Source organism: Copadichromis virginalis, linkage group LG3 (genome assembly GCF_057382275.1).
Source record: "Copadichromis virginalis isolate Kocher_CV1m ecotype Utaka linkage group LG3, C_Virginalis_male_GT1.1, whole genome shotgun sequence".
Taxonomy (NCBI): Eukaryota; Metazoa; Chordata; class Actinopteri; order Cichliformes; family Cichlidae; genus Copadichromis; species Copadichromis virginalis.
Window position 1 is genome coordinate 31,520,312 of NC_140620.1, and position 26,610 is coordinate 31,546,921.

The window sequence follows — 26,610 nt, forward strand, 5'->3', positions numbered from 1 at the left end:
GGAGTGGGTTTCAGAACATCAGGCTTTCTATGTGAAAGCAGCTTAATACATATGTGACCACTCTTTTTTCGTGTGAAATAAGTAAGAACTAGTAACTGGCATAAATGCCACCTTGGCTTGTCTGTGTCCAAAGTAATTTGAACCCAGGACAGCTAACATATGTGGACATATCCAAGTATCCAACTCAGAGGGTGTAACATATACAGGGTGGGCCATTTATATGGATATACCATAAGAAAATGGGAATGGTTGGTGATATTAAAGTCCTGTTTGTGGTACATTAGTATATGTGAGGGGGCAAACGTTTGCTTTTTCAATAGGAAGAGGGCCATGTATAATAATAATGTGTATGTGTTAGACCCCATAGGGAAATAGTTCTTCTGCATTTAACCCATTCACCCAGTGAAGCAGTGGGAAGCCACCAATGCAGCGCCCGGGGAGCAGTGTGTAGGGACGGTACCTTGCTCAGGAGTACCTCGGGGTAGCCATTCAGTGGAGTTGAACCCCCGACCTTCCGATCATGGGGCCACCACTCTACCTACTGAGCTATCCCTGCCCCATACTGAGCTATCCCTGCCCCATACTGAGCTATCCCTGCCCCATACTGAGCTATCCCTGCCCCATACTGAGCTGTGACACATCAAACTTATTGGTAATGTCACAAGAAAAACAATGATGTTCTTGGTTTCAACGTAACTTTATTCTTTCATGAGTTATTTACAAGTTTCTGACCACCTATAAAATGTGTTCAATGTGCTGCCCATTGTGTTGGATTGTCAATGCAACCCTCTTCTCCCACTCTTCACACACTGATAGCAACACCGCAGGTGAAATGCCAGCACAGGCATCCAGTATCCGTGGTTTCAGGTGCTGCACATCTCGTATCTGCACATCTTCACACCATAGACAATTGCCTTCAGATGACCCCAAAGATAAAAGTCTAAGGGGGTCAGATCGGGAGATCTTGGGGGCCATTCAACTGGCCTTGCTGGAAAAACTCAGGGAACGTGCCAGCTTCAGTGCATAAAGAGGGAAACAAATCATCATGTAGCAATTTCAAATATCCAGTGGCCTTGATGTTTCCATTGATGAAGAATGGACCCACTATCATTGTACCCCATATACCACACCAAACTAGAGATGGACCGATCCGATATTACGTATCGGTATCGGTCCGATACTGACCTAAATTACTGGATCGGATATCGGAGAAAAATAAAAAATGTAATCCGATCCATTAAATATCACGAAAGCACCTCACAAAACTTGCAACACGCCGTAACTCGCCTCAGAACGTTAGCACTTGGAGCAGTATGCATCACGTGATAGAGCGGCTGTGGCATGCGGGACCTGTCGGTGGTCTGGATAGCATGTGGAGCTTCGCTAGCAACCCGGCATTTCATCTCCGACAAAGTTATCCCCGAGAGAAGTAAAGCAAGTGTGTAAGTCCATCTCTGAATGTAAAGCATTCCTGCGTTAAGCTTAACGAGCGACTGCCTCTCGCTCTCCGGCTGCTACTTCAATCGTGAAACTGCTTAATGATCAGCTGATCGGCTTTTCTGTCGCGAGTCCGTCTGTCTTGTTTGTTTTTGGCCCACTTTGCACCAGAAAGAGGAAACCAGCGGCTGAACAACAGCAGCACGTTTAAGCTTGATAAGCTGTTGTTAGAATTTATTTAATATTACTTTCTACACCAGGATCTTTTTCTACATAGCTGACGCTGGTAACTGTGCAGGGGCGGATCTAGCAAAGTTTAGCCAGGGGGGCCGTAGGGCATTAACTGGGAAAAGGGGGCACAAAGACATACTTTTCTTTCTTATTCTCATTTAAAATGTCGAGCTTTTAATAAATAATTATCTGACACCCAAAGTTTTAATTTGACGTAAAATGAATAGAAGTCAATTACTGTATATAGTGACTATTAAGTCTAATATATACACCCTAGTAAGCTATAGTACTTTTTCCTTTGGGAAGGTACCATCTGTGCAGTCTGCAATTTTGTTGAAGAAAGATGTTGAATCTATTTAATATTTCTTGAAAAATAATTGATTTCTGTGCATTTTTTTCACACTTCATCAAATTAAGGTTGATTACGTCGATTAAGCATCATGAGGTGGAGCGTGAGGGGTGGTTCCCTATTTTTTATTTTTTTATTTTTGTTGTTGCTGGGAGTTGGAACCCTATTAGTTAGGTTTCTTAATATTTACGCTAAGTACTCTTTAAAATACCAGAATAGGGAGGATGGTGTAGGTCTAAGTTTATTAGATTGATCAGTATTGCTGAACTATGAAATATTTTTTTTGTATACAGGTATAACAGAATAGCTTTAGTGTAGTTGTTGTTTTAAACTTGAGTATGAACTTGCAGACTTGCAAAATGCAGCAAGATATTTTAAAAAACAGTTTTGTTGATTAAAAAACACTATATCGGATTCATATCGGTATCGGCAGATATCCAAATTTATGATATCGGTATCGGTATCGGACATAAAAAAGTGGTATCGTGCCATCTCTACACCAAACCATCACTTTTGTTGTTCCAACAGTCTTGGAGGGATCCATCCAACGTGGGTTAGTGTCAGACCAATAGCGGTGGTTTTGTTTGTTAACTTCATGTTGTGGAAGTTTTCCATTAATTAAAGCCTGCAGACAAGCAGTGAGCGGTAGCTAACATTCTTTAATCAAAACACAAAGAACAGACAACCAAGTTGGTGGAGAGCCTACATGACCTACATGACCATGCTAGTCTCACCTGAGCCTAGCATGGCTCTCAGTTAAATACCTTCTTTAGGAACGAAAGGCAGTACACAGCCGTTTCACACCTTAAGGTTCACACTCCCTTGCTACCTCCCAAAGTCATCAAAGAGACAAAAGATTCTTCCTGTGGAGTTGTCTGCTTCCCTTGTATGAGCTATTACTTTCATTACTGAAGGATTACCAGACCAAACATTCTCCGTGACATTTCAGTATTTTCTGAGTTTTACCTAAATTGAACTCATGTTGGCTACAAACACCTGTTGTTTTGTTTATGTTCACATTTTCCTGCCAAAGCAGGAAATGTGTACTTCCTCTACACCTTAACAAACCCTTTATTTTGTTTATAGTGTACATAAACTCCATCCACCTTTAATAACTTGCTACCAACTGAGATCAAAATAATTCTGAGTTTTAACAGCAGTACTGTAAATTTTATTTATTTATTTATTAACCTTTATTTAACCAGGAAGATCCCATTGAGATTAAAAACCTCTTTTTCAAGGGAGACCTGGCCAAGATAGGCAGCAGCAGATGTCTCACAGTTACAGAAATTACTCAAACACAGGCAGCAACAACACACATGCAACAATAAGTGAAAGAATACAAATAAAATTAAAATAAAATTCAATAAAATTCAAATAAAATAAAAAGTCAGTTAAAATGACAATCAATCTAATTGAAACAGTTGCATGTTATGGACTTGGCCTCAAGGATTCGTAGTTTAGATTTAAAATCACTTAATGAAATGAATTCAGTCATTTTCCATTCCTTCTGCAGTTTGTTCCAGGCCGAGGGTGCTAAATGGACAAAAGCTCTTTTACCAAGTTCAGTTTGGGCAAATGGAACAGAAAGCAACAAGTAACGATGCGGACGAAGAGAATACCGCCCAGCATGTTTCATTACAAGCAGGGAACATAGATAAGAAGGCAGCAACCCAAGTATCGCCTTATATATAAAACTGTATAAATGAGAGTTCCTCCGACTTACCAAAGCAGGCCATCCTACCTGAGAGTATAACTCACAGTGGTGAGTCTGAAATTTACAGTTTTGTTTGTCTGCAAGGATAAAGAGGGTGCAAGAATATGCATGTAAGTCACATTCATCCAAAGTAATTTCAATGAAAGCAGAACTACACACAGAAAATAAAGTCCTTTACGTCTTCTTTAGGCACACTGGATTTAACTCTGGACTGCAGTACTCCCCATCCAAGACTGGAAAACTATGGTGTTGTATGGTGTTGTAACTAGATCTTACAGTCCCTGATAATGCATTGCTTTAAATGGAGAGAATCTTGAGAGATGGCAGCCCAGAAACTTTACCAGCAGCTCACATCGTTTGGTCTTTTACCCAAGCTAATCTGCCATTTTTTCTTCCTTGGTTAGGTTAATTCATCAACTTGCCCAGGTTTCAGTTTATGTTTGTTTTTGTCAAGGACCAAATAAATAGACTGTTGATTGCAAGATGCCACAAAACCGGAAGCTTTTTTTCTTTTCTTTCTCGTGGCTGCTCCTTAACGCTATCCAGTTAGAGGACTGCATTACAGGTGTGTCTAAACATTAAACATCTTAAGTGTGTGGAAAATTATTATGGTATTTATATTATGACTTAATTTTTCCTTTAAAGTAGCTATGTTCCAATGTGCCTTTTTAAAGCATTTTTTTGGCCTTTTAATAGCTTAATTTGCTATTATTCATATAGTCCAACCAATTCATTCCACTTTGTGGTTTTTGGTCATATAGTTAATACTGAAGTTAGCTGGATAAATTTAACATTCATTTTTTACTCATATTGCTTTAATATGTTTGAATTGGTGGGTGCAACTGCTAAAAATTAAACGTTAGCCATTTTGACATGACATTGTAATTGACTAAAGATTTTGCCAGTGACATTACTTAAGTCATTTCTGTATTTATCCACGATTTCATGTTAAAATGTCAGGTGTACAGTTGGTTGTAGTTAGTAATGTAGGTACTGTTTTAAACTACTACCTAAACATTCTGCTAATCTGTTCAACTGCTTTTTATTATGACTGTATTTAAGTTGTTTTTCTTTTCTTTTTTTTCTCCCTCCTACTTAGTATCATGCCCAAACTGAAGGACGGTGTCTGCTTCAGGACAAACAAGATAAAAGTAACACGGAAAACAGTCAATGGCGTAAAATTTTTATATCTACAAATGAAATCCTCGCCTCCCAACTTTTTTTTTTTTTTTTTTTTTGCCTGTCCCGTTTGGCTCTTTTGCCCTCAGAATTGTTGTCTAAAGGCAAAGAAAGATGCCCAACGGATTTACTTTACCAAATTGACCATCCCAGCCTTGCCGTAATGGTCCATTTGATTCACCTTTTATTGTTTATTTTATTTTCACTTACTGAATACGGGACAGACTTGACTGGGGGAAAGAAGGGGAGAAAGAAAGAGGGAAAGAGAAACAGCTGAGAAGAGGGACGGGGGGGGGGGGGGGGAGGGCAAAAGACAAAAACCAACAGAACGGGCAGAGAAAAAAAATGCATATATCAATCACCTGGGTCACCTGCTGAGAAAGAAAAAAGAAAACAAGCAGAAGAGAACAAGAGTAATAGAATAAACAACATCACAATGATATATGGGAATATGACAGTAAATACTAAATGTTAAACATTATTGTGCAGCACATAAGATCAACAGAACACAGTGTGCTTTGAGGTAGGAGCCAAAAAGGGTGTAGTTTGTGGGTGTGATCACCCGTGTGTACACCTGTGAGCATGGACGCGCTTGTTTGTTTGTTTTTTTAAAAGGTTCCTTCATGTAATGATCTGCTAGAGGGTGTGGGGGGGCCACAGTCCCGTCCTCCAGGGCGTGAAGCAGGTATGGAGGAGATCAAAACTCCAGACATCCAGAGGCCCCCAGAACACAAGAGACCAAGGAAGACCAACAGAGGGGCAGCCGCGCCACTGTCCCAGAAAGAGCTGAGGAGAGTCCCAGATGAGGGCTCACTCATCAGCCGCGGAGCAGAAGCCAGGGGGAGTTGCAGTGACGCGCCCGTGAGCGCCGCCGGCAGCCAGCCGCGCCTGAGTGACCGAGCCCCAGGCCGAGAGGCCGGGGGCACCCCACCTCCGAAGTGGCCCGAGCGAGCCCCAGGCTCCAGGCCCCGATAAGCGGCCGCCAAGGAGTGAGCCGGTGTGTACCTGGACGCCCACCCCCAGACACAAAGAACCACCAACGCACCGATGTCTGAGGGGGTCCGCCACCGGCAGGGGAAGTGGTGGTAGGGGGAGATAGGCCTCCAAACCTTGGAGGGCCTGAGATGTCCCCAGAGAGGTGGCGCCTGACACCCAACCTGACATATAGACACAGACATACAGGCACACACAGACACAAACATCCATTCCCACCCTCATGCTCTCATATGCACTTACTCCACACTCAACCAACGTGGAGACAGACATAAAGAGACGTTGTACACACGATCACACTCCCCAAGCATACTCTACAAACCGGGTCTAGGTGCCCCTGCCCCTGGAGGGGGGAACTGCACCCAGACCCAGGTGGTGTTTCCCTTTTCCCTGCGGTGGGGGGAGGCAGACCGCCCCGACTCCGCAGCAGCAGGAAGGCTCCACACTCCAGACCGCAGTCGGACGGCCAACTCCTCCTCCTAGCCCCCCCGCTCCAGCAGGTCGCAGAGAATGGGGGTGAGAGAAGACTCCAAACCTCCCTCCACCCACTCATTGTAGTGTTGATGCATTTGTGTTCTAAGGTGCAATTAAAACCCAGGAGGGCATGGAGCTACCTGCCAGAGAGCAGCAGGTAAGCGCATGGTCCCTCCTGCTAGCCCTCAATGTCTACGTGTATTTAAAATTGAGAGGTGGGCAACGATGCCAGGGGTGGGGTGTACACCCTGATGGTACTCGCCTCCCAACTTAAGTCAGACAGATTCACCTGTCCCCACACCAGTCACACCACTGGCTGAGAATATGGATAATGTGACTTGCAACACATTTGGTGAAGAGACAGCATGCAGTAAGGCAACGACAAAAGAACTCAGCCTGTGGGATTCAGTGAAACATCAAATTTTGCAAGTGTCACATAAATTCTCAGCACTATCCAAAAACATTTGCACTATTTGCAAAGAACATGGAGAAATAAACATGTATATTGCAAAACGTGTATTAGGAAAACACACAAAAACTCCACCTCCCAGAGAAGTGGAATGTAAGTACTGTAGCTAATTACTACTTATATTCTTAAATGTTTTTTCTTTTAAAATAGTTCATAATTACTCTAAAATAGATATTATCTTTGCTGGAGGTTTTTGTGTGTGTTTTCCCATATTACTTGTCTTTCTACAGGAAACCTACTATGAGAAGGCTTGGCTTGAGTTAGAGCTACATTTACCAGAGGATCACAGTACCCATGCAGTATACACAAGAGAGATAAAAAAATTTGTGAACACAGATTTGTTCTTAGAGATTTATTACTTAATGCCTTACTATTTTGGTATAATTTTAAAATGAAATATATCAGATTATGTGTTTGTGTTGTGACTCATTCTTTTGGATTCAAGAGATTTTCATAGTTCAGTATTAGTTGGTCTTTACTTTTGTATTTTCTGCATCTAATTTCATTCTGTTAGTCCGTCCTAGTTTCATCTCAGTGTTTTGTGCCTGTGCCTGTGCGTTTTACTCCTTGGTCTCACCTAGTTCATCATGTCTCCATGTCTCTATTCTGTCCCAGTGTCAAGTTCACGTGTCTTAGTTTGTATGTGTCTGTGTGTGTGTACTTCCTTTTTTATTTTGATAGTCTCCCATCTTGTGTGTTTCATATTCAGTTTTGCTTCACCCTGATTCCTCCAGGTTCTGTGCTCCCCATGTGTGTCCACTCTGACCTGATCTCCTCCTGTGTGCTGTTTGTGTCGCCCTCTGTTCTGTCACATTATAATTATATTCGTGGAGCTGAAAGTTTTCCTCTCTTTCGTCCACTTTTGTCTCTACGCAACGTTACTCTGCCTTGCCTCTCTCCTTCACTGAACACAACTCCCCCTCCCCCATCGCTTCACCTGCAGGCAACAACAAGATGGACACGGCAGCTATCAAAGAGGAGCTGGTCGGTTAAAAGAAAACATCTGGAAATGACTATTTTAGTGCTGGTAGCGTTAAGCTCGTTAAAATGACTTTAACGCTATAACTGCATTTACGCGGCAAATGTAAACTTTTAGTTTACATTTTGACTGCACAATTGTGAGCTTTTTTTATGCACAAAAACAACATTGTTTTATTTTATTTATGGAGGATTATTATTTAATAAATGCTGATAATTTATTTCTGAGTTGTTTTTTTCATGTACATCTACGCTGGATGTTAATAAAAGTGCCTGTGTGAGATCTGGGACACAGCTTTGACTAAGAACTCTCTTTTTGTTCTTACTTTATGGCTTTAAAAAAAGCTTGAGATATATATCGTGTATCACCATCCAGCTAAATAATATCGAGATTTTTGGGCCATATGTAACGTAACATTATGTAACATGCTATGCTCTTCAGTTGTACAGAATGGAGGCTAGATTTGGCTGTGTGATATGTTACAGAGAAAGTATTTGCCTAGCTTCTGGGCGTTGCCCTGGATGCCTGGTCAGATATCATACCCTTCATATGCTCTTTCTTTGATTTATTAAAAAGCCACCGTGGGCAGCATGGTGGTTAGCACTGTTGCCTCACAGCAAGAAGGTCCTGAGTTTGCATGTTCTCCCCGTGTTTGTGTGGGTTCTCCATGCAGTTAGAGGGGTTAGGTTAATTGGAAACACTAAATTGCCCATAGGTGTGAATGTGAGTGCGCTTGGTTGTCTCCGTCTATGTGTCAGCCCTGCAACAGACTGGCGACCTCTCCTACCTCTCGCCCTAAAACACCTGGGATAGGCTCCAGTGATCCTGAAAAGGATAAGCAGTAGCAAATGGATGGATGGATATTCAAAAGCCAAACAGAAATATGATGACATGGAAAATAAGAATTTAAACCCTCAGCTGGCATATATAATGCTGATTTCCATTCAGGGTGGCACAAGCCACTGTACTCCTAGTTTGAGTCACAAAGTTAATGTCCCAGACATCTTCATGCAGGTTTGTGAAAGCAATAGAAACATCAATATTAAATACGGAGTCTGTGATTAACTGTCAATACTCAGATCTCCACAATTACATAGGCTAAAAACTAGGATTTGAGATTAGCTCTCCTTTTTTCTTCAATACACCAAACACAAAATATGAACTCTTCTCTCATACAAAAGTAACTCAACTTGAATCACATGTAACTAACAACTAGCTGTTCCTGTGTCCTTCTCACCTTTCTGCCCCACTTCTCAGACACGTTTCCACACGTTCCAACACTGCAGAGCGATAAAGAGGAAACTGCTGAGCAGCAGAACATCAGCAGAGCCAGAAAACCACACATCAATTGCCAATAAAAGACAGACATGGCCAGCAAACACACTAGTCCTGGTGAGTACATTTCAAAATACTAATCTATAACATTAATTTTATATAAAGGCAAATAAAAGTCAACAGCCACTTATTAAACCAAACATGTATCAGATCCTAGACATTATTTTAATTTATGTCCTTGTTTGATCTATCCCTTTAACAATTTCCCTTTGTTATTACTACTTTTAATGGTTCTTTGTACACTGTGATTCAAATCAGAATTTTAGTCTACAAATCCAAAAGCTGGTTCATGAAATGCCCAACATGAACATCAACTCTCACAAGTTAAAAGAAAAGTTTGACTGAAAAGTTATTTTCTTTTATTAAAGCTTAGAGTCAGAAAGAACGTAGGAACAGAATTGTTTTTCAATTAATGTCATCTGGAGTTTCTTGATGACACGAGAAGTGGGAAAAAAAAGATTTGAACAGTTTTTCTACAAAACTACAGAGGAACAAAACAAGGAAGGTGTTTTCTTGTTCGTCTCCTTCAACATTTGTTCTGTTCACTAATAAACATGATTCTTTACCCCGCTTCAGATTAATGGTCCACTTACCAAATCTACCAAGACTTAATTTCCTCGTTTGATCCAATTTCATCCAATTCCAAAATATTTGTAAAATCTAAATAAAGCCAGATTGCAATGATTAGAAAATCTAACACCCAGATTTTATTTACAATAGAACATAGAAAACACATCAAATATTGAAACTGAGAAAATTACAGTATCTGTGTGCCTTTTCTTTATTTAATTTGATGTAACAGGGGTGACAGAAGTCAGGCACCTACTGGTTTGGAGTCTCTAAACAGTTAAATATTACTATACTGTAGGTATCATCATATATGGCGCACATGAAGAGGAAGTCATACAGAGGTTGAAGGGTGAGGGAGAGATGGTGTCTTGACATCATGATCTATAATAATTGACACAGTAAGAAGGTTACTGGTTCAAATCCTTCTGGGATCTTTTTATTTTTTTCCTGGAGTTTGCATGGGTTTCCCACTTCCCAGCTTCCTTCAACAGTCCAGAGACACACTTGACATAATAGAAAATACATATTGTTTGTCTTCAGAGTTTGAATTGTGAATATATTGACTTTAAATTTTACCTTTAAAATGTTTATTACTCTTCAGCTAAACAAGAAGAACCAGAGAAGCCAGAGCTCAGGATTTTGCTTCTTGGAAAAACTGGAGTTGGAAAGAGTGCATCAGGAAACACCATCCTAGGAAAGGAGAATGCTTTTGAATTGACATCATCAGAGTGTCAGAAGGAAAGAGGAGAGTTTGAAGGTCAAAAGCTTGCTGTAGTTGATACTCCAGGTCTGTTTAACACCCGTAAGCCTGAAGAGGAGTTGACAGCAGAGATGGAGAGAGCCATCTGCTTTGCTGCTCCTGGTCCTAATGTGTTCCTGGTTGTGATTCAGGCCAACAGATTCACAAAAGAAGATCAAGAAACAGTGAAAATTGTTCAGAAGATGTTTGGAAAAAGGTCAGCATGTTCCACATTAGTTTTGTTCACCCATGGAGATGACCTGAAGTCAGATGGAAACACCATAGAAGAATTAATCAGTAAAAATCCAGCTCTCAGTGACTTCATCGATCAGTGTGGTGGAGGATATCATGTCTTTAACAACAAAGACAAGGATCCCTCTCAGGTCAGAGAGCTGCTGGAGAAGATCAACACCATGGTTCAGAGAAATGCAGGAAGATACTACACAGTTGAAATGTTCAGAGAGGCTGATCTTAGGATTGTTCTTATTGGGAAAACTGGAGTTGGGAAGAGTGCATCAGGAAATACCATCTTAGGAGAAAAAGCTTTTAAATCCTCAGCAGCTTTTTCTGTAGTAACGTCAAAGTGTCAGAAGGAAACAGGTCTGTTTGATGGTCAAAAACTTGCTGTAATTGATACTCCAGGTTTATTTGACACCAGAAAAACTGATGAGGAGGTGAAGAGAGAGATCAGTAGCTGCATCCCCCTTTCTGCTCCTGGTCCTCATGTGTTCCTGGTTGTGATTCAGGCCAACAGATTCACAGAAGAAGCACAAAAAACTGTCAAAATCATTCAGGATATGTTTGGAGATCAGTCAGCAAGTTACACTATGGTCTTGTTCACCTGTGGTGACAATCTGGAGAGAGATGAAGTCACCATAAAAAACTTGATCCATGATCATCAAACTGTCTCTGACTTCATCAGTCAGTGTGGTGGAGGATATCATGTCTTTAACAACACAGTCAAAAATCCCTTTCAGGTCAGAGAGCTGCTGGAGAAGATTAACACAATGATTGCGAGAAATGGAGGAGAGTACTACACCAATGAAATGTTCAGAGAAGCTCAGAGAGCCATGAACAAACCAGAAGCCGTCCTCAGGATTGTTCTTGTTGGGAAAACCAAAGTTGGGAAGAGTGCAGCAGGAAACATCATCTTAAAGGGAAAAGTATTTAGATCAACATCCTCCTCTTCCTCTGTAACATCAGTGTGTCAGAAGGAAACATGTCAGTTTGAAGGTAAAACAGTGGCTGTAGTTGATACTCCAGGTCTGTATGAAACTAAACTAACTAAAGAGGAGGTGAAGAGAGAGATTGTTAGATGCATCTCCTTTGCTGCTCCTGGTCCTCATGTGTTCCTGGTTGTGATCCAACTAAACAGATTCACCAAAGAAGAACAAAAAACTGTGAAAATCATTCAGAAGATCTTTGGTGAACAAGCAGCTGATTACACAATGGCCTTGGTAATCCATGAAGATGATGAGAATAAAGACACCATAGAAGAAGCAATCAAACATCCAGATCTCAGAGACTTTATCAGTCAGTGCGGTGGAGGATATCATGTTTTTAACAGCAGAAACAAGGATCCCTCTGAGGTGCTGAAGGAAATCAACAATCTGACTGAAAGAAAAGGAGGATGCTACACCACCAATATGTTTGAAGAGGCAGAGAAAGCCATAAAAACAGAGATGGAATGACTTCGGAAAGAAAATCCAGAGATCACGGCCAAAGAAGCAAGATACAAAGCAGAAAGAAGGAACAAGGTTACTCAGGGGAAATGGGATGCCATTATTGGTGGAACTGCTGCAAAAGTTAGTGCTGGAGTTGCTACTGCTGTTGGTGCTGCTGTTGGTGCTGTTGTTGGTGCTGCAGTTGGTTTTGTAGTTGGATTTTTTGCTCAAGGAGTGAAAGGTATAGGAGCTGCAGGGTCGGCTGGATTTGCATCAAGAGCTGCAGTGGATTTCGCATTAAAAACTACAATTTTTAAATTGAAATTGGGGGATTGTGTTACACAGTAATACTCAGTGGAAGTCAACATTTAGAGTGGGGCAAAAAAGTATTTGGCAGCCACCGATTGTGCAAGTTCTCCAACTTAAAAAGATGAGAGAGGCCTGTAATTTTCATCATAAGTATACCTCAACTGTAAAGAACAAAATGAGAAAAAAAAAACTAAAAATCACATTGTCTTTTTAAAGAATTTATTTGGAAAATAAGTATTTGGTCAATAACAAAAGTTGATCTGAATACTTTGTTATATGCCCTTTGTTGGCAATGACAGCGTTCAAACGTTTTCTGTAGTCTTCACAAGGTTTTCACACACTGTTGCTGGTATTTTGGACCATTCCTCCATGCAGATCTCCTCTAGAGCAGTGATGTTTTGGGACTGTCGCTGGGCAACACAGACTTTCAACTCCCTCCACAGATTCTCTATTGGATTGAGGTCTGGAGACTGGCTAGGCTACTCCAGAACCTTGAAATGCTTTTTAAAAGCCACTCCTTCATTGGCCTGTCCCCTTTGCAGAAAAACAGCCCCAAAGCATGATTTTTCCACCCCCATGCTTCACAGTGGGTATGGTGTTCTTGGGATGCAACTCAGCATTCTTCGCCCTCCAAACATGGCAAGTGGCGTTTATACCACATAACATTCTCGCGGGTTTTGTCCCTGTGGCCTTAGACAGCTCTCTGGTCTTGGCAATAGTGGAGGTTGGAGTCTGACTGTTTGAAGGTGTGGAGATGTGTCTTACTGATAACGAGTGGAGGATAGAAGAGCTTCTTAAAGAAGAAGTAACAGGTCTGTGAGGGAGAGAATTCTCGCTTGTTTGTGGGTGCTAAATACTTATTTTCTGCACCATTATACAAATAAATTATTTAAAAATCATAAAATGTGATATCCTGGGTTTCTTTTTTACATTCTGTCTCTCACAGTTGAAGTGAACCTATGCAGAAAATTACAGGCCTCTCTCATCTTTTTAAGTGGGACAGCAATCTGTGTCTCCCAAATACTTTTTTGCCCCAATGTATCATCAGCTGGTAAACAAGGAATTAAATGAAAAATAATAAGAGTAATAGTGTGAACCTTTTTTCAGTATGTGTTAGAAAGAGAAACAGAGTATATTGTGGCGAGCTTATACAAGGAGGAGACAGAGGTGTCCTTTGGTCTTGCTTCCTGCGAGTTAGCCAGGGAGCAGAAACAGCACACAGCATCAAAAAGGCGTTCTCTCCACCCAGAAACACACAGTCGCAGAGAGAGAGAGAGCACTACCTGTAACCATGGCAACATAACGCTGCCGCCTGGAACAACAGAACATAGCTGTCATGACCCCAAACAGCCCTGACCTGCTACAATATGTTACCCAAAGAAGAAGGACATGAAGCTGAAAGAAACAATCAGTTTCTTTGGGACAGCTGAGTTTTTGTGATCATTTAGCAGTAACTTATTAAGGACAATTTATCATAAAGACAGAAGAACATAACCACAGCAGAGCATAACTGTCTTTATAAGTCTCTTTTTTAATTTTTTTATGTGAAATATAATCTTCAATAACATATTTTTGTTCGTTTGCTGAATAGAAACATGTTAATCAACACGGATTATTAGCCTACTTGTAATGATTGGGGGAATTTGAATTTTGAATTCTACTTTGTACATAATCTGACAGACTTATTGGTTTAATGTGTCTTGAAGCTGTGGTATCACATTTAGTTTGATCTCCTGAATAATGTATCATTAATAAAACAGATTAAATGTATAGATGGAGGGTTTTTTCTTGCCTTTTCTAACAAAAAAACCAAAAAAACCTGGAATGAACCATGAAGAAGATGAAGATTCACTGAGGTGTTTGAGCTGATCAAATGATGGTGTTAAAGAACAGCAGACATTTATTTCATGTTTTCTCCACTGGGTTAAATACGTTTTTATTCAGTGATTAGATGGAACAAATTAAGAAGTCAACAGTCAAGTGAAAATAATCTGCACACGGAGGGTTGGAAAAAATGCATCAGCCATCATTGTGAATCAGTTTGTTTGGTTTCATCCAGCAGCACCACCTGCTGGACTAACTCTAACCTGCAGTCAAACTTCAAACGAAGCAGAAATATTTCTTTCACCTCTGAACTTTAAGTGTGTGATCATCTGTGCTGAGGGATGCGAAATCAACGAGACTGAATGTGGATGGATTTTTTAAATCAACTGCTGCTATTAAAATCAGCTCAAAGTAATAATTAATCAGAAATAATGTGTGTGAATTGTGTCAAAAAAGATCAGAGAAACTTGTTAATATGAGAATAATGTACAAAAACACCTGAAGTTAAGGCTGGAACTGAAAACGCACATTTATTAAACACAACTACAACAATGTTTAAATAATAATAAAACAAGACTGATGCAAACACTGCAAAAAACTTAAGACATTACAGTAATGGTAAGACACCATAATAGTTTTATACATTAATTTGACTCTAAATTAAACTTACAGTTGCTTTACTCAAAGGGGGGGAGTTTACAGGCTTTATCCTTTGCCTGTTGAATTAGGAGTGTTGTCCAAATTCAAATTGTAGTTTCAACACAGCGGACAGCTCTTTTCATTTCCTGACTGCAGTTCCCCTACCCTTCTTTTAACCTCTTATTCCGGTTAGGAAAAAGAGGTATCGCTTCAGTCTGTCTGCAGATCAAAGTTAATGTTACTGATTGAACAGGTGTTCCTGGTGTGTGTTCGCTGTTCAAACAGCTGCAGGTACAGCAAAATGTAAGCGAGGAGAATAACATTTAATACATTTTCCAAATCACCACATTAATACACACACAGGTCGGTACAGTGCGTATGTCCTGGTTCAGCTCATATAATAAGGCGCATAGAACAAACTATAAACCCGCCTCCTCTCCCTGCAGAGGGCTGAGGAATCTTTCATTAATGATGACGCTGTGTTCCGGAGACCTGATTGGTCGGTGGGCGGTGCTTTCACACCTGTTGCTCTCTGATATTTTACTTAACCTGCTCCGGAGCAGGTAGATCTACTGCACAGGTTATCATAGCGATTTATGTCGGTAATAAGTGAGCCATCTTCATAGTAGGCCACGGAAGTCACCCGGATAAACCCAGACCTTGCTTCGTAGTAGGAGTAGATCTTTGACGTCGTTATGGCATCCGCTACACGGAGAAACAATGAGACCTCGTTAGACGAATGTCAGTCATCGAGCAAGATGCCGCGAAATGCCAAGAGTCACATAGCAGCTTTAATTTTAGCTCGAGGTGGGAGCAAAGGGATCCCGCTGAAAAACATCAAGATGCTGGCCGGGGTCCCGCTCATCGGGTGGGTGCTGAGGGCCGCCGTGGACTCGGGAATGTTTGACAGGTGAGGAAGGACAAGAGCTTTTATTGTAGGGTCAGATGAACGAGCACCAGCAGCCAACTTTAATGTCTTTTCGTTATGAAAACATCAAATCAGATTTGATTATATTATATTAACCTACTTCTGTCCACATGTCATAACGGCCTAAAGTATTCTGCACATCAGTAAAGTCAGGGAATATAAAATGCATCAGTTTGCTCCCTGATCGCTAAGCAGCTGCTGAGCAGCTCTGTGCTCAGCTTTAAGTGTGACGTGGAGGAGTCCCACGCGTCCTTTTAGGATGTTTACTTAAACAAAGTCACAAATGAAGAAAACTGCTCGCATTTATCTACTATATTCCACTTCTTTTTTTTCATCGGCGTGACTCCGCAGACATAACCTGCACATTATGAGAAACATTTTCTAACATTTTTGTCAAACTTATTTTGACTTTACAAACACTATTACGATCTGGAATTTGTCTCTTCCTATTAAAGTCACCCTCAGCTGAAACATAACTACTCATACACTTAAACTGTGAGTTACAGCAATTCATACAATTATGCAACAAAACCCTAAAACGTCCAAACTGCCAATGAGTTATTGCACTGTGAGCTCAGTTTAATTATCCGTTAACAGTTTAGTGCCGCTGCAGCCATCGTTTAACCAACATGAGATCATTCATCAAAAAATCTGCTTACTATAAGTGCAGGTTTGTTTGTTTGTTTGTTTGTTTGTTTTTATCGTACATCAGATCCGTTCATAAAAAAAATGGAGCATGCGCACTGAGCTAGGGCATAATTTATATTCCAGCAAAAAGAACAGCAATTACCAGTTATTTAGTCTTCCTACAACTGGTTTGTTCGTTTACCGATAAGCTTGGAGGTACGTGTGTCACCAAGAGGCTGGCAGGTTGTGTGCGTGTGGTTAATTACAGACACAAATTCTCATTTTGTTTTGTTAGCTTTTTGCGGGTCATGTCTTGTTTTCTGATAAGGTGAGACTTCTCTGCCATCATTATCACAGCTGGCTGTGTCATTGTCGACAATTATACTGGACACATTTATTAATATTAAGCCCAGAATCCCTCTTAAGTCGCCCCAACAGGTGGATACACAGATTTGATTTTGCAAATTTCCTGATCCTCCCCCAATTTGTTCAGTGAGCTTTCATGTGTTAAGTAAAAAAAAAAATGTGAAGAGACTGAGTCTCAGTCTAATCTCCTTAATTATAATGGATCACATCCATAGACCAAAAGTCGATATCGATATAAAAATGTCGACATAAAAATTAAATAAGCAAAAAAGAGACGGAAGAAACACCCTTCAACTATATTACGAGTGTTGACTGTTCAAAGTTCCAACTTCCCTCTTGCAACACCACAACTTAAACACACTGAGCCGAACAAAAACGGGAGTAAACAAACAATTAAAAAAATAAATAACACATGACAATTGGTAGAGAAATTAACTGTTTTGTATATCCAAAAACAAAAATATCGGGCGATATATCAGAGTATTGTTTTTCTCAATCGCTTACATTGGACGATCTCTAATCACTATATCTTTGGCTATGAGGACAAAATACAGAATGTCTAGTAGTGTTATGAAAAGAGACTGTTACAATTAATAATAATGATTATGCACCTTCACTTTCACAGTGTGTGGGTATCAACGGACCATGATAAAATTGAGGAAGTTGCAAAGGCATGGGGTGCTCAGGTGCACCGGAGGAGTCCTAAAGTCTCCAGAGACTTTTCCTCATCAGTAGAAACCATCCAAGAGTTTCTTGAGCACCATAAAGGTAGGAACGTGTTTCTAAGATGGTCTCAAAGCATTGCCCTGCTGCCACACAGTGCAGATTACTCTGCTTTTGTTTTCACAGAGGTGGATATAGTTTGCCACTTCCAGGCTACATCACCGTGTCTCCACCCGTTCCATGTGAAGGAGGCCTTGGAGAAGATCACGGTGCACGGTTACGATTCAGTCTTCGCAGTGGTCAGGAGACACCAGTTTCGCTGGAAGGAGGTTAAAAAAGGATGTAAGTGAGCAAGTCTGCACATTTGACCTCTGATCTCACGTTTACCTTTTACAAAATGTGTTACTGTCTTACAGAAAGTATTATGAAGAGAAAGAGAATGAGCTGCCTAGTTAGTTAGAAATATACTGTAGTATATTTTTATATAATAAGCTCAAGTTATTCATCTATTATCCATTACGTGCTCCTACATGTTTGTATAACTAAACATATCAATGCCTCCTTTATCTGATTCTTATTGCACTACAAACCTCTTAAAATGCATTTAAAAACAACAAAGAACATAAAATTAATGTAATGAATGAGGTTTGTGCTCTTGGAGTGCTTCTTATATTTCAGCTGCCTAAAGGAAAGTATTTAAACTATTTTTAGAGGGTGTGGTTATCCTTTTCATCTTGTTTGTCTTCTCTTCCAAATAGACCTGTGTGTTGTTTTTTTACACTCACTTTCTCAATTTTCACAAAAAGGTCAGATTTCTTGTTGGTATGTTAAAGGATTCAAATGACAGGGAGGAGCAGCCATTAAATAGACGATCTTTGCACCTGCACCTTAGTAATTATTAACTGCGATAAACAAAATCCAACAGATGCTTCACTGGACAAACAATGAATCCTTACAGTGACAGTCTTTCTTTTTTATACTTGTTTTTTTTAACTGCTTGGTGTTTCTAAAAATGGGATTGGAGAACTGGTCCCAAGTTGAGAACTGGTTATTTGAGCTATTACAGTACTAAATTTCCAAGCTTATCAGCTCTCTTCATCTGATAATTATTGATCTGCATGCAAGCAGCTTTCAGTTTTGATACTTACTCACACTTGTGCTTGTTTTCCACCCGGGGGAAGCACAGAGGCAGTTGTTAGGCATTCATGGATTACTCGTCTCCCTGCAGAGAGTGTTTACAAAATGCAATATACTGCCAAAAGTATTTGCTTGTCTAACCTTACATGCATATGAACGTCCCATTCTTAATCCATAGGGTTTAATATGATCTCTGCTGACGTTTTGCAACTATAATGGCTTCAACTCTTCTGGGAAGGCTTTCCACAAAATTTAGAAGTTATATGGGAAATTTTTTTTAATGATTCTTCCTGGGGCACATTTGCAAGGTCAGACAGTGATGTATGATGAGAAGACCTGCCTCACAATCTTCTCTCTAATTCACTCCTCACATAGTGCCTCAGTATCTGCTGACCCTGCTCTGTGATTATGTGTGCCCTACCACTTTTTGGCTGAGTTAAAAGAGGTACCAATAATTAAGTCACTGCACACTGTGCCTGACATTTCTTACCAACCTAAATCAGATGCAGCAGATTCATGTAACAAAACAAAAGTCAGGTACTTGCATCATTTCCCAGTATGTTGATAGCTTAAACAAATAACATAACAAGACACTGATCTTTTCAATCTTGTTCACTCTCCATAGTTATACTAATAATAATCCAAAACATTGCCGGTTATCACGGCTGTCACTAGTTCATTTTCCACTTTTCTTCATTTATATCTTGCATTCACACAGAGTGCCAAAGAGGAGTGCAGCCATCTGTCAGGTGCGCAGCTCCAGGTAGTGGCTGGTGGCATTGTCACTTTGAACATCAAACTGCTGCTGTGCATTAATAAAACAAAACTAATAACAGCTAACATTTAAAAATCTACCTGACTAGTCCCACACTTTTGTATTTTAAAAGAGGCATGAAAGACCCAGAATCTCTCAGAAGTGAAGGGTTTTTGCAGGAACAGTGAATCTCCTCAGACAAGAACTAAAAGACTCTTAAGTTCCTACTGTCACCATACGGAGTGCTAATATATCCTGATGCGGTGAATCATAAAATCAAACTTTAAGTCCTAATTTAGTTGTTAATTCCTTTTCACTTGCTTACTTGTCACCAATAAGACATTTTGAACCATGCATCCTGTTTTACTTGGCATAAAGTCATTTCACTTTGGCACATGCATGTATTTCTAAGTTGTGTTTGTAATTACCCACATGCACACAACCTGTCAGTGCACTTTATTACACACCTACCTCCAGGTTTACAACCAGTTTAAAGGTTAACTCATAAACTGGTTGTTGGAGGTATAGATCGTGACTGTTGTTCCTTTTACTGGAATTTCCTTTCCATCCTTCATCGTGCACACTCGTGTTTCCTTTTTTCATTAGTTTTATGAACAGATCAATACAACTCTTAACATGTATTTGATAAAAGACATACAAACAAACAAAGCTACAGAATTTAACACATTTCTCACAGATTTGGTCACCCACCTACTATGATGGCATGAATTTCCCTTCAATGTCTTTTTAAAAACTCAGTTCACTCACACACTGGTTACTATGTCAAGAAGCAGACAGCTTCTCTGTGTAAATAACTACTTAATGGAAAGAGGAGTTTGCATTGTTATTAATGGATCCTGCTTCTTTCTAGCTGGTGAGCAAACAGTGCCATTCAATCTGGAGCCAGCCAAACGGCCACGACGTCAGGACTGGCCAGGGGAGCTGTGTGAGAATGGCTCATTTTACTTCGCCAAAAAAGAGATCATTGAAAAGGAAGGACACTTGCAGGTAAAGGTGGTGGTGGTGGTGCATATATGGTTTAAAATGACTATAATGACTTTATAATAACTGAAAAAACAGCCCCAATGCCCAACAATTAAACCGTGCCTTTTTTTTTTTTATTCCTGGTTGGCACCAACATTAAACACACACCTATAAGACAGCAGCAGATGAGATTGATGACAAATGGATCAGATTTCATCAGCTAAGTTGTCGAAGAGATTGTTCAATCCCTATTGCTGTAAAAATATCTCGGCATGCTGTCTGCAACCTTTTGAAATCTCCAGACTCTTTATTATGAAAAGGAGTCCTTGGACTGCAGGAAAAAAGTCTGCTTAAAACAGGAACAATGTTATTTTTATAGAAAAAAGTTTCATTGAATAAGAAGCTGAACTTAACTTTGGGAGGAAGTAAAGAAAAAACAGACTTTCTGAGCTGGATTTCCTGTGTTGAAAGTTTAGTTAGTTGTGTTCTATTTTTGTGGGATTCTTACTGAAACTGTGTTACGTTCCCCTGAGGGGTCTAGGCGATGAGGGGGGAGTAACAAAAAGTGACCGGGTTAGAAAAAGGAGTCAAGGAGGCAAAAGGGTTAAATCAAAGAGTTTTATTAAAGTTCCCTTTCAAACTCGACTAAAAGAGACGGACAAACCACTGTTTAAGAAAACAAACAAAACTCAGGCGTGGTCAATAAAGTAAAACGTAAGCCAAAAAGAAAGAGCAGCTCACTAGCTGAAAACCACCAAAAACACTAACACAGCTCACTAGCTACTAACACTCAGCTCACTAGCTACTAACACTCAGCTCACTAGCTACTAACACTCAGCTCACTAGCTACTAACACTCAGCTCACTAGCTACTAACACTCAGCTCACTAGCTGTAACCGCACTCTGGCCCAGAGCTCACCTTTCCCTGGGCTTAAATCTCCCTGATTACTGACGGGAGTCAGCTGTGTAAAAGGGAAAGGTGGCACCTCAGGCAGAAGAGGTAGTGGGACACGCCCACACAGGCACCTTCAGGAGGAGGCCCTGCTAGGGCCGTAACAAACTGATATTGGGTTCAATTTCATTTGATACTCATTGTCTTGCGTATTTCTCTCTTTAATTGTTGTGTAGTTTGATGTATTTAGGAGAAGAATCTGGCACAAAACAAAACCCAAAACATAAGGACAGAGATCTGGCTGGTACCCAACAAGGGGAAAAAAAATCTATAATAAACCAAAGGACCAAATTGGACTGTGACAGCTCCACGGCTTTTCCAAACCCTTTGTGTAACAATACATCTAAGTCATGCTTGTGTTTTCACCTCTGTAGGGCGGTAAGTTAACCTACTATGAGATGCTGCCGGAGTACAGCGTAGATATAGACGTGGACATCGACTGGCCTGTGGCAGAACAGAGGGTTCTCAGGTGAGAAGCGCCGAAAATAATGTCTACCAGTCAGCTTTTAATCAACTATCCATTCCCTTTCCTGATCCAGCCTGTGTTTCTCCAATCAGGTACGGTTACTTCGGTAAGGACACACCAGAGGTGGTCCGCCTAATGTTCTGCAACATTTCCGGCTGTTTAACTGATGGAAAGATCTTTATGTCTGTGTCGGGAGAGGCAATGGTGTCTGTCAACACCAGAGACACAACTGGGCTTCGGATGCTGCAGGAAGAACAAGTTGAGGTTGGATTTTTTTTTTCAGCTGTCTGAACAGAATTACGTAAACTGGCCCATCTTGTGGAACGTCGCTCACAAAACTGCACTCTGTCTCGCTTCACCAGGTCATACTGTTGACCACAGAGAAAGACTCCATTGACCCAGCTTTGCTTCAAAAACTTGAAGATAGGATAATGTGCAAGGTTGAGAAGGTGGGAAAGGAGCCGCTGAATGATTTGCAATCAATCGTTGAGAAGAAGAAGCTGGAATGGAAGGATGTGGCGTTCATGGGTAAAACTGTATTTTTATTTGTTAACAGTTTAATTGGCAGGAATTGGAAACATGTTGAGGCTACTGCTTTAAAAGGTGGTGTATTTAACATTTATGTTAAAGTGCTGTTTTAATCAAATCTGAATAGTGTCTGGCAACAAATTAACAATTAAAGATGTCTGACTGTTTGTGTTTGTGCAGCCAATCTCTGCAGCTTGTTTAAGTAAATTATTATAGGGACTAATGATCTTCTGTTCCCCTCTCAGGTTTTGATCAAGCAGATGTGAAATGCCTGAACCTGGCAGGGCTGAGTGCAGTACCCGGCGATGCTCCAGCTGTGGCTAAAAAGGCTGCAAAGTACATCTGCCATTGTGCTGGGGGATCGGGAGCCGTGCGGGATTTCACCGAGCACATTCGGCTGCAGAAGCAAATGGCAAAATCTCAGAGGGAGCACGACCGCATCGACCGCCACAACTTCTAATCTTAAAAGAAGTCTACATGGAAAAGGTTGAGAGTAATAAAACAAAATGATGCACATGCATGTTAGAAATATTGAGGCCAGATTTACAGTAGCCCACCCTCTTTCAATCTAAGGTTTTATATATCAGGACATCAAAAAAGTCATGTGGTCTGTACATAAACACAAAACACATTAACACATTATAAAACACTTTTGTTTTAAAAAATAAACTACAAGGGAACTGTTCCCACTAAAGGTCCAAACAACAAACTTGTTGCACCAAAAATGTCATTTTTTTTTTCACTATGGCTAAGTGACCTCTTGACCTCTTAGGTTCTCAAAATTGTCTTCATTTTTAACACTAATAGAAGGTTTTTTTCGGTTGATTTAATAAACCTGGTCAAAAATATTCCCTGGCATTCAAATCCAACTTGGCAGTAGCTGGGTTAAAGCAAAGAAACTTGCACACGGACCTCATGCAGTGAAGGTTTTTGTCCCCCCTCCCCACACACGCGCACGCACACACACACTATGAATAGGATTCTTGCACATGGAATAAAAGAAGAAATTTTGACAACGCTTTGAATTTCATACGTTAAATCAGATGTTAATTTACGTTAGGGTTGAATTCCATCACACAAAGTAAAGCACCAAATGTAAACATAACGCGTTAAGCTAGCACTAGCAAGGCTGCACTGAACTGTCACATTTACTACAAGGACACTGGAGGACTGTACTAGAAAGCAATGTTTGGGGTCAACTCTGAAGCTACTGTCTAAGCTCTCTCTGTAATCACAAATCTACAGATGGCGTCACTGTTATGTTTTTCTTTTTTGAAACTGGCAGATAGTGCCTCCAAGTCCTGGGAAGAAGTCATGCAAAAATCCAAATAATTACAAGGTCGATGTGAAAAAGAAATGAAGTCCTCTATCACCTCTCCACTCAAAAACATGTCACAGTTATCATGCATCTGTTGTTTATGCCGCTGATATCCCCTGCTGCCCTGCTTCAAACATAAGGGCAATGCCTTAAATAAAACTGAAGTTTGATGGTTTCTTGGTAAGGTTTGGAGGTGAAGCTAGCTGGATTCTGTCACTTTCCTCTTTTTGCAGGCTTTATGCTTAGCTAGGTTTCTCCTCACTGTAGTATACTCTAGCTTATTCTAGAATAGGGTAAGAAAGCAAACGTATTCTTTAAAAATAAGAATTTAACAGTGTTTGTGAGGGGGGGGGGGGGGTAAGGTGGGGTAAGGTGTATGTGTAAAGGTGTATTCTTTCCATTTTTAATTCTGTTATTCAAAGATTTTGCATTGCTTTTCTCCTGTGCTTGTTTTGGTTAAATGTCATTTAAATCATTCTCTGGTTTTAATTTGACTGGATTATGATTATTTTATAATTATTTTTAAATTAATAAAATATTTCAAGTTAACAAAACAAGTTTGGGTACTGTCATCATTATCCATTTTCTTAACAGGAATGTAGTTGGACAAAGACAATTTAGGTCATCACAAAAACTCAACACTTCATGGCATTTGCTAATGTTATTTTGAACATCGGACAATTTCTCTGCCAAAAGAAATTCTGGCACGGGTCAATTTTGGTCTCCACCCTTTTCCAGCTGAGGACCATGGCCTCAGATTTGGCAGTGCCTTCCACTGCCAAATCTGAAAGTGGTGAAAGCCTTCCAGCACTTGGCTATGCCTTGAAATTCTGTCCTCAAAAATTACAAACAGAATCGGTGACAGACATGATCTCGTTTCTGGTTGAGTCAGACTTATTGCCGGCCCACAAATAACCCATGATAGGTGAAATCCGCGAAGTAGCCAGCTTTATTTTTTACAATTATTATAGATGTTGTAAGTCTGAAAAACCCCACAGTACACACTTTATACACTTTTCTCAGACAGGTATGAACATTTTCACACTTTTCTTTCTTCTTTAAAAACTCTCAAAGTTCAAGCCTTCATAGAAAAATAAGGTCAGTATTATAGAATGAAACCAAAGATCAATGTTTTCAGGTCTAGAACATGGGAAACATGGGGTTAGTATCTTATCTTAGTATCCAAGAACATTTGGCATGCAGACTGGAGCAGCCTGGGACCGAATCACCTGCATCTAAAATGCCCACTGAAAAACAAACAGGCTTAAATGTGCATGGAGTTTATTTCAAGATATTGTAAGTGCCAAACTGTCATTGCTAGAATTTCTTAGTGCAGATGCTTTTGTCTTGTTTTATTAGAAGTTTATACAATGAAAATCTTTGAATATGAAAGTTGCAAATCAGGTTTGTTCATTTGCATCAAAGGTCATGCCTTTAAAGACAGAACTAACTGTCAAACCGTCCCTGTGCCTTGAGTGTTGCCTTGCCACTGCTTTGCCCTTTTTGCCGTGTGTCATTTCCATGCCCTTTCTCATTTCATAGACTGCATATCCTTGATTCCCCTCTTTACGTCTTAGTCCCAAAGAAGATAAGGATGCACAAATAATTAACTGACAGGAATAAATCCTGCTTTTTTTGTGTCTCCACTTGCCTGCGCCGACTCATCTCTAAAGTATTCATCTACTTGTCACAAACACACCTGACTGAAAAATGTCACCAATTCCACCTGTACAACCAGATAATCAGGATTTCCACACCTCCTAAGTCAGGTCAATGACATTTATTTGTTATTGTCTGTTAGTAAATCTCTTAAAATGAATGGATGAATGAAAAAATGAAGGCTACAAAATGTTTAAACGGCTTTAAATGTGTCAGCAATGCAGAGATAACAACCTGCTCCTGAATACATCCAAGAAAAAAGAACTGATCACTGACTTCAGGAAGAAAAAAACAAGACAATAAGCCTTTAAATATCACCGGGGGACTGTGGAGAGGGTCACAGACCTCTGGTTTCAGGGACTTTACATCAAAGAGGATCTAACCTGGAGTGTAAACATCACAGCAGACATAGCAGAGACTATACTTCCTGGGGGTCCTCAGGAAGAACAAGTCTCTCTGAGATTGTTTTGTCCTCCATAAAGAGCTTATTATTTACATGACTTGAATCTTCTTTAATGGGGCATCAATGTACGAGCATTAAACACAGCAGCATCTATTTGAATCTGCTCTGTGCACAAATGGGTTGGGAATAGCTGTTGTAATTTTTTTCTGTTTTTATATATTATGTAGCTTATAGTTTCTTTGGGTTTTTTTTATGACCGCTGTGAGTGATCTTTGCACTGTTGAGATCTTTGCACTATATTAAGTTGCACACGTTAAACATTACAGTGAGAATAAAGACACATTCTAACTGACACTGGTAATGAGGAGGCCTCTGTGCCCGTCCAGCATGCTGACAATGAGGCTCCCAATGCAGGAATATGATGTTGGATATAGTGACCTGTCTCTAGTAACACTGTGCCAAAGATCATCTTTCTGTTACACACAATCAAAGTGAACTAACAGAACTATGCAAACTGAGACACACCGATGATATTAGTTGTGAATGTACGAATGCAATACGTTTGTGTATTATCTGAAATCAATGGGTGGGTATTTTAGCAAATGTGCAATGATTGTGTCCATAGTTATTGTGTAGCAGCTTATTGTTTTCTTTCATGGTCCTGGGTCCAGTAATTTAGAGTTAGTATCTTATGTTAAGTCTTGGTAATATTAGTATGTTGTTATTTTCCCTGATCATGAATTATATAAACTTTTTGCGGTCTGTTTACTCTCTAGTCTAATCTCTTTTTGCGATTCGACGTCTGTCTCCCCAGTCAGGTCCCGTGCCTGTCTGGTGTTGATGTTCCTTTTTACTATCCCTGTCTTGTCAGTTAGCATCTGTTCAGCTGTGCTCCAAGGTGTGTCCATTCTGCCCTA

The 26,610-nt window shown here is 40.2% G+C and overlaps 2 protein-coding genes across 2 annotated transcripts; both read left to right on the top strand.

Annotated features, from left to right (window-relative positions):
* The first annotated feature begins 9,098 nt into the window (after window positions 1-9,098).
* LOC146714073 (GTPase IMAP family member 8-like) lies at window positions 9,099-12,310 on the top strand. Its single transcript, XM_085450674.1, has 2 exons — window positions 9,099-9,220; window positions 10,335-12,310. Exons 1-2 carry the CDS (start codon window positions 9,196-9,198, stop codon window positions 12,161-12,163), a joined length of 1,854 nt encoding a protein of 617 aa, XP_085306800.1. The 5' UTR covers window positions 9,099-9,195; the 3' UTR covers window positions 12,164-12,310.
* A 3,018-nt stretch (window positions 12,311-15,328) lies between these two features.
* On the top strand, window positions 15,329-23,989 carry LOC146714074 (N-acylneuraminate cytidylyltransferase-like). Its single transcript, XM_085450676.1, has 8 exons — window positions 15,329-15,818; window positions 17,455-17,597; window positions 17,679-17,834; window positions 20,255-20,391; window positions 21,694-21,788; window positions 21,878-22,049; window positions 22,148-22,313; window positions 22,559-23,989. The coding sequence occupies exons 1-8, from the start codon at window positions 15,604-15,606 to the stop codon at window positions 22,771-22,773; spliced, it is 1,299 nt and encodes a 432-aa protein (XP_085306802.1). The 5' UTR covers window positions 15,329-15,603; the 3' UTR covers window positions 22,774-23,989.
* The last annotated feature ends 2,621 nt before the right edge of the window (window positions 23,990-26,610 follow it).

What these genes read in the sequence shown, in the direction of transcription:
- LOC146714074 (XM_085450676.1), top strand. Translation starts at nt 15,604, where the DNA reads ATGGCATCCGCTACACGGAGAAACAATGAGACCTCGTTAGACGAATGT. An exon ending in GTTTCTTGAGCACCATAAAG is followed by an intron (nt 17,598 to 17,678) that starts GTAGGAACGTGT and finishes TTGTTTTCACAG; the next exon opens with AGGTGGATATAGTTTGCCAC. An exon ending in TGCAGGAAGAACAAGTTGAG is followed by an intron (nt 22,050 to 22,147) that starts GTTGGATTTTTT and finishes TCGCTTCACCAG; the next exon opens with GTCATACTGTTGACCACAGA.
- LOC146714073 (XM_085450674.1), top strand. Translation starts at nt 9,196, where the DNA reads ATGGCCAGCAAACACACTAGTCCTG. An exon ending in CAGCAAACACACTAGTCCTG is followed by an intron (nt 9,221 to 10,334) that starts GTGAGTACATTT and finishes ATTACTCTTCAG; the next exon opens with CTAAACAAGAAGAACCAGAG.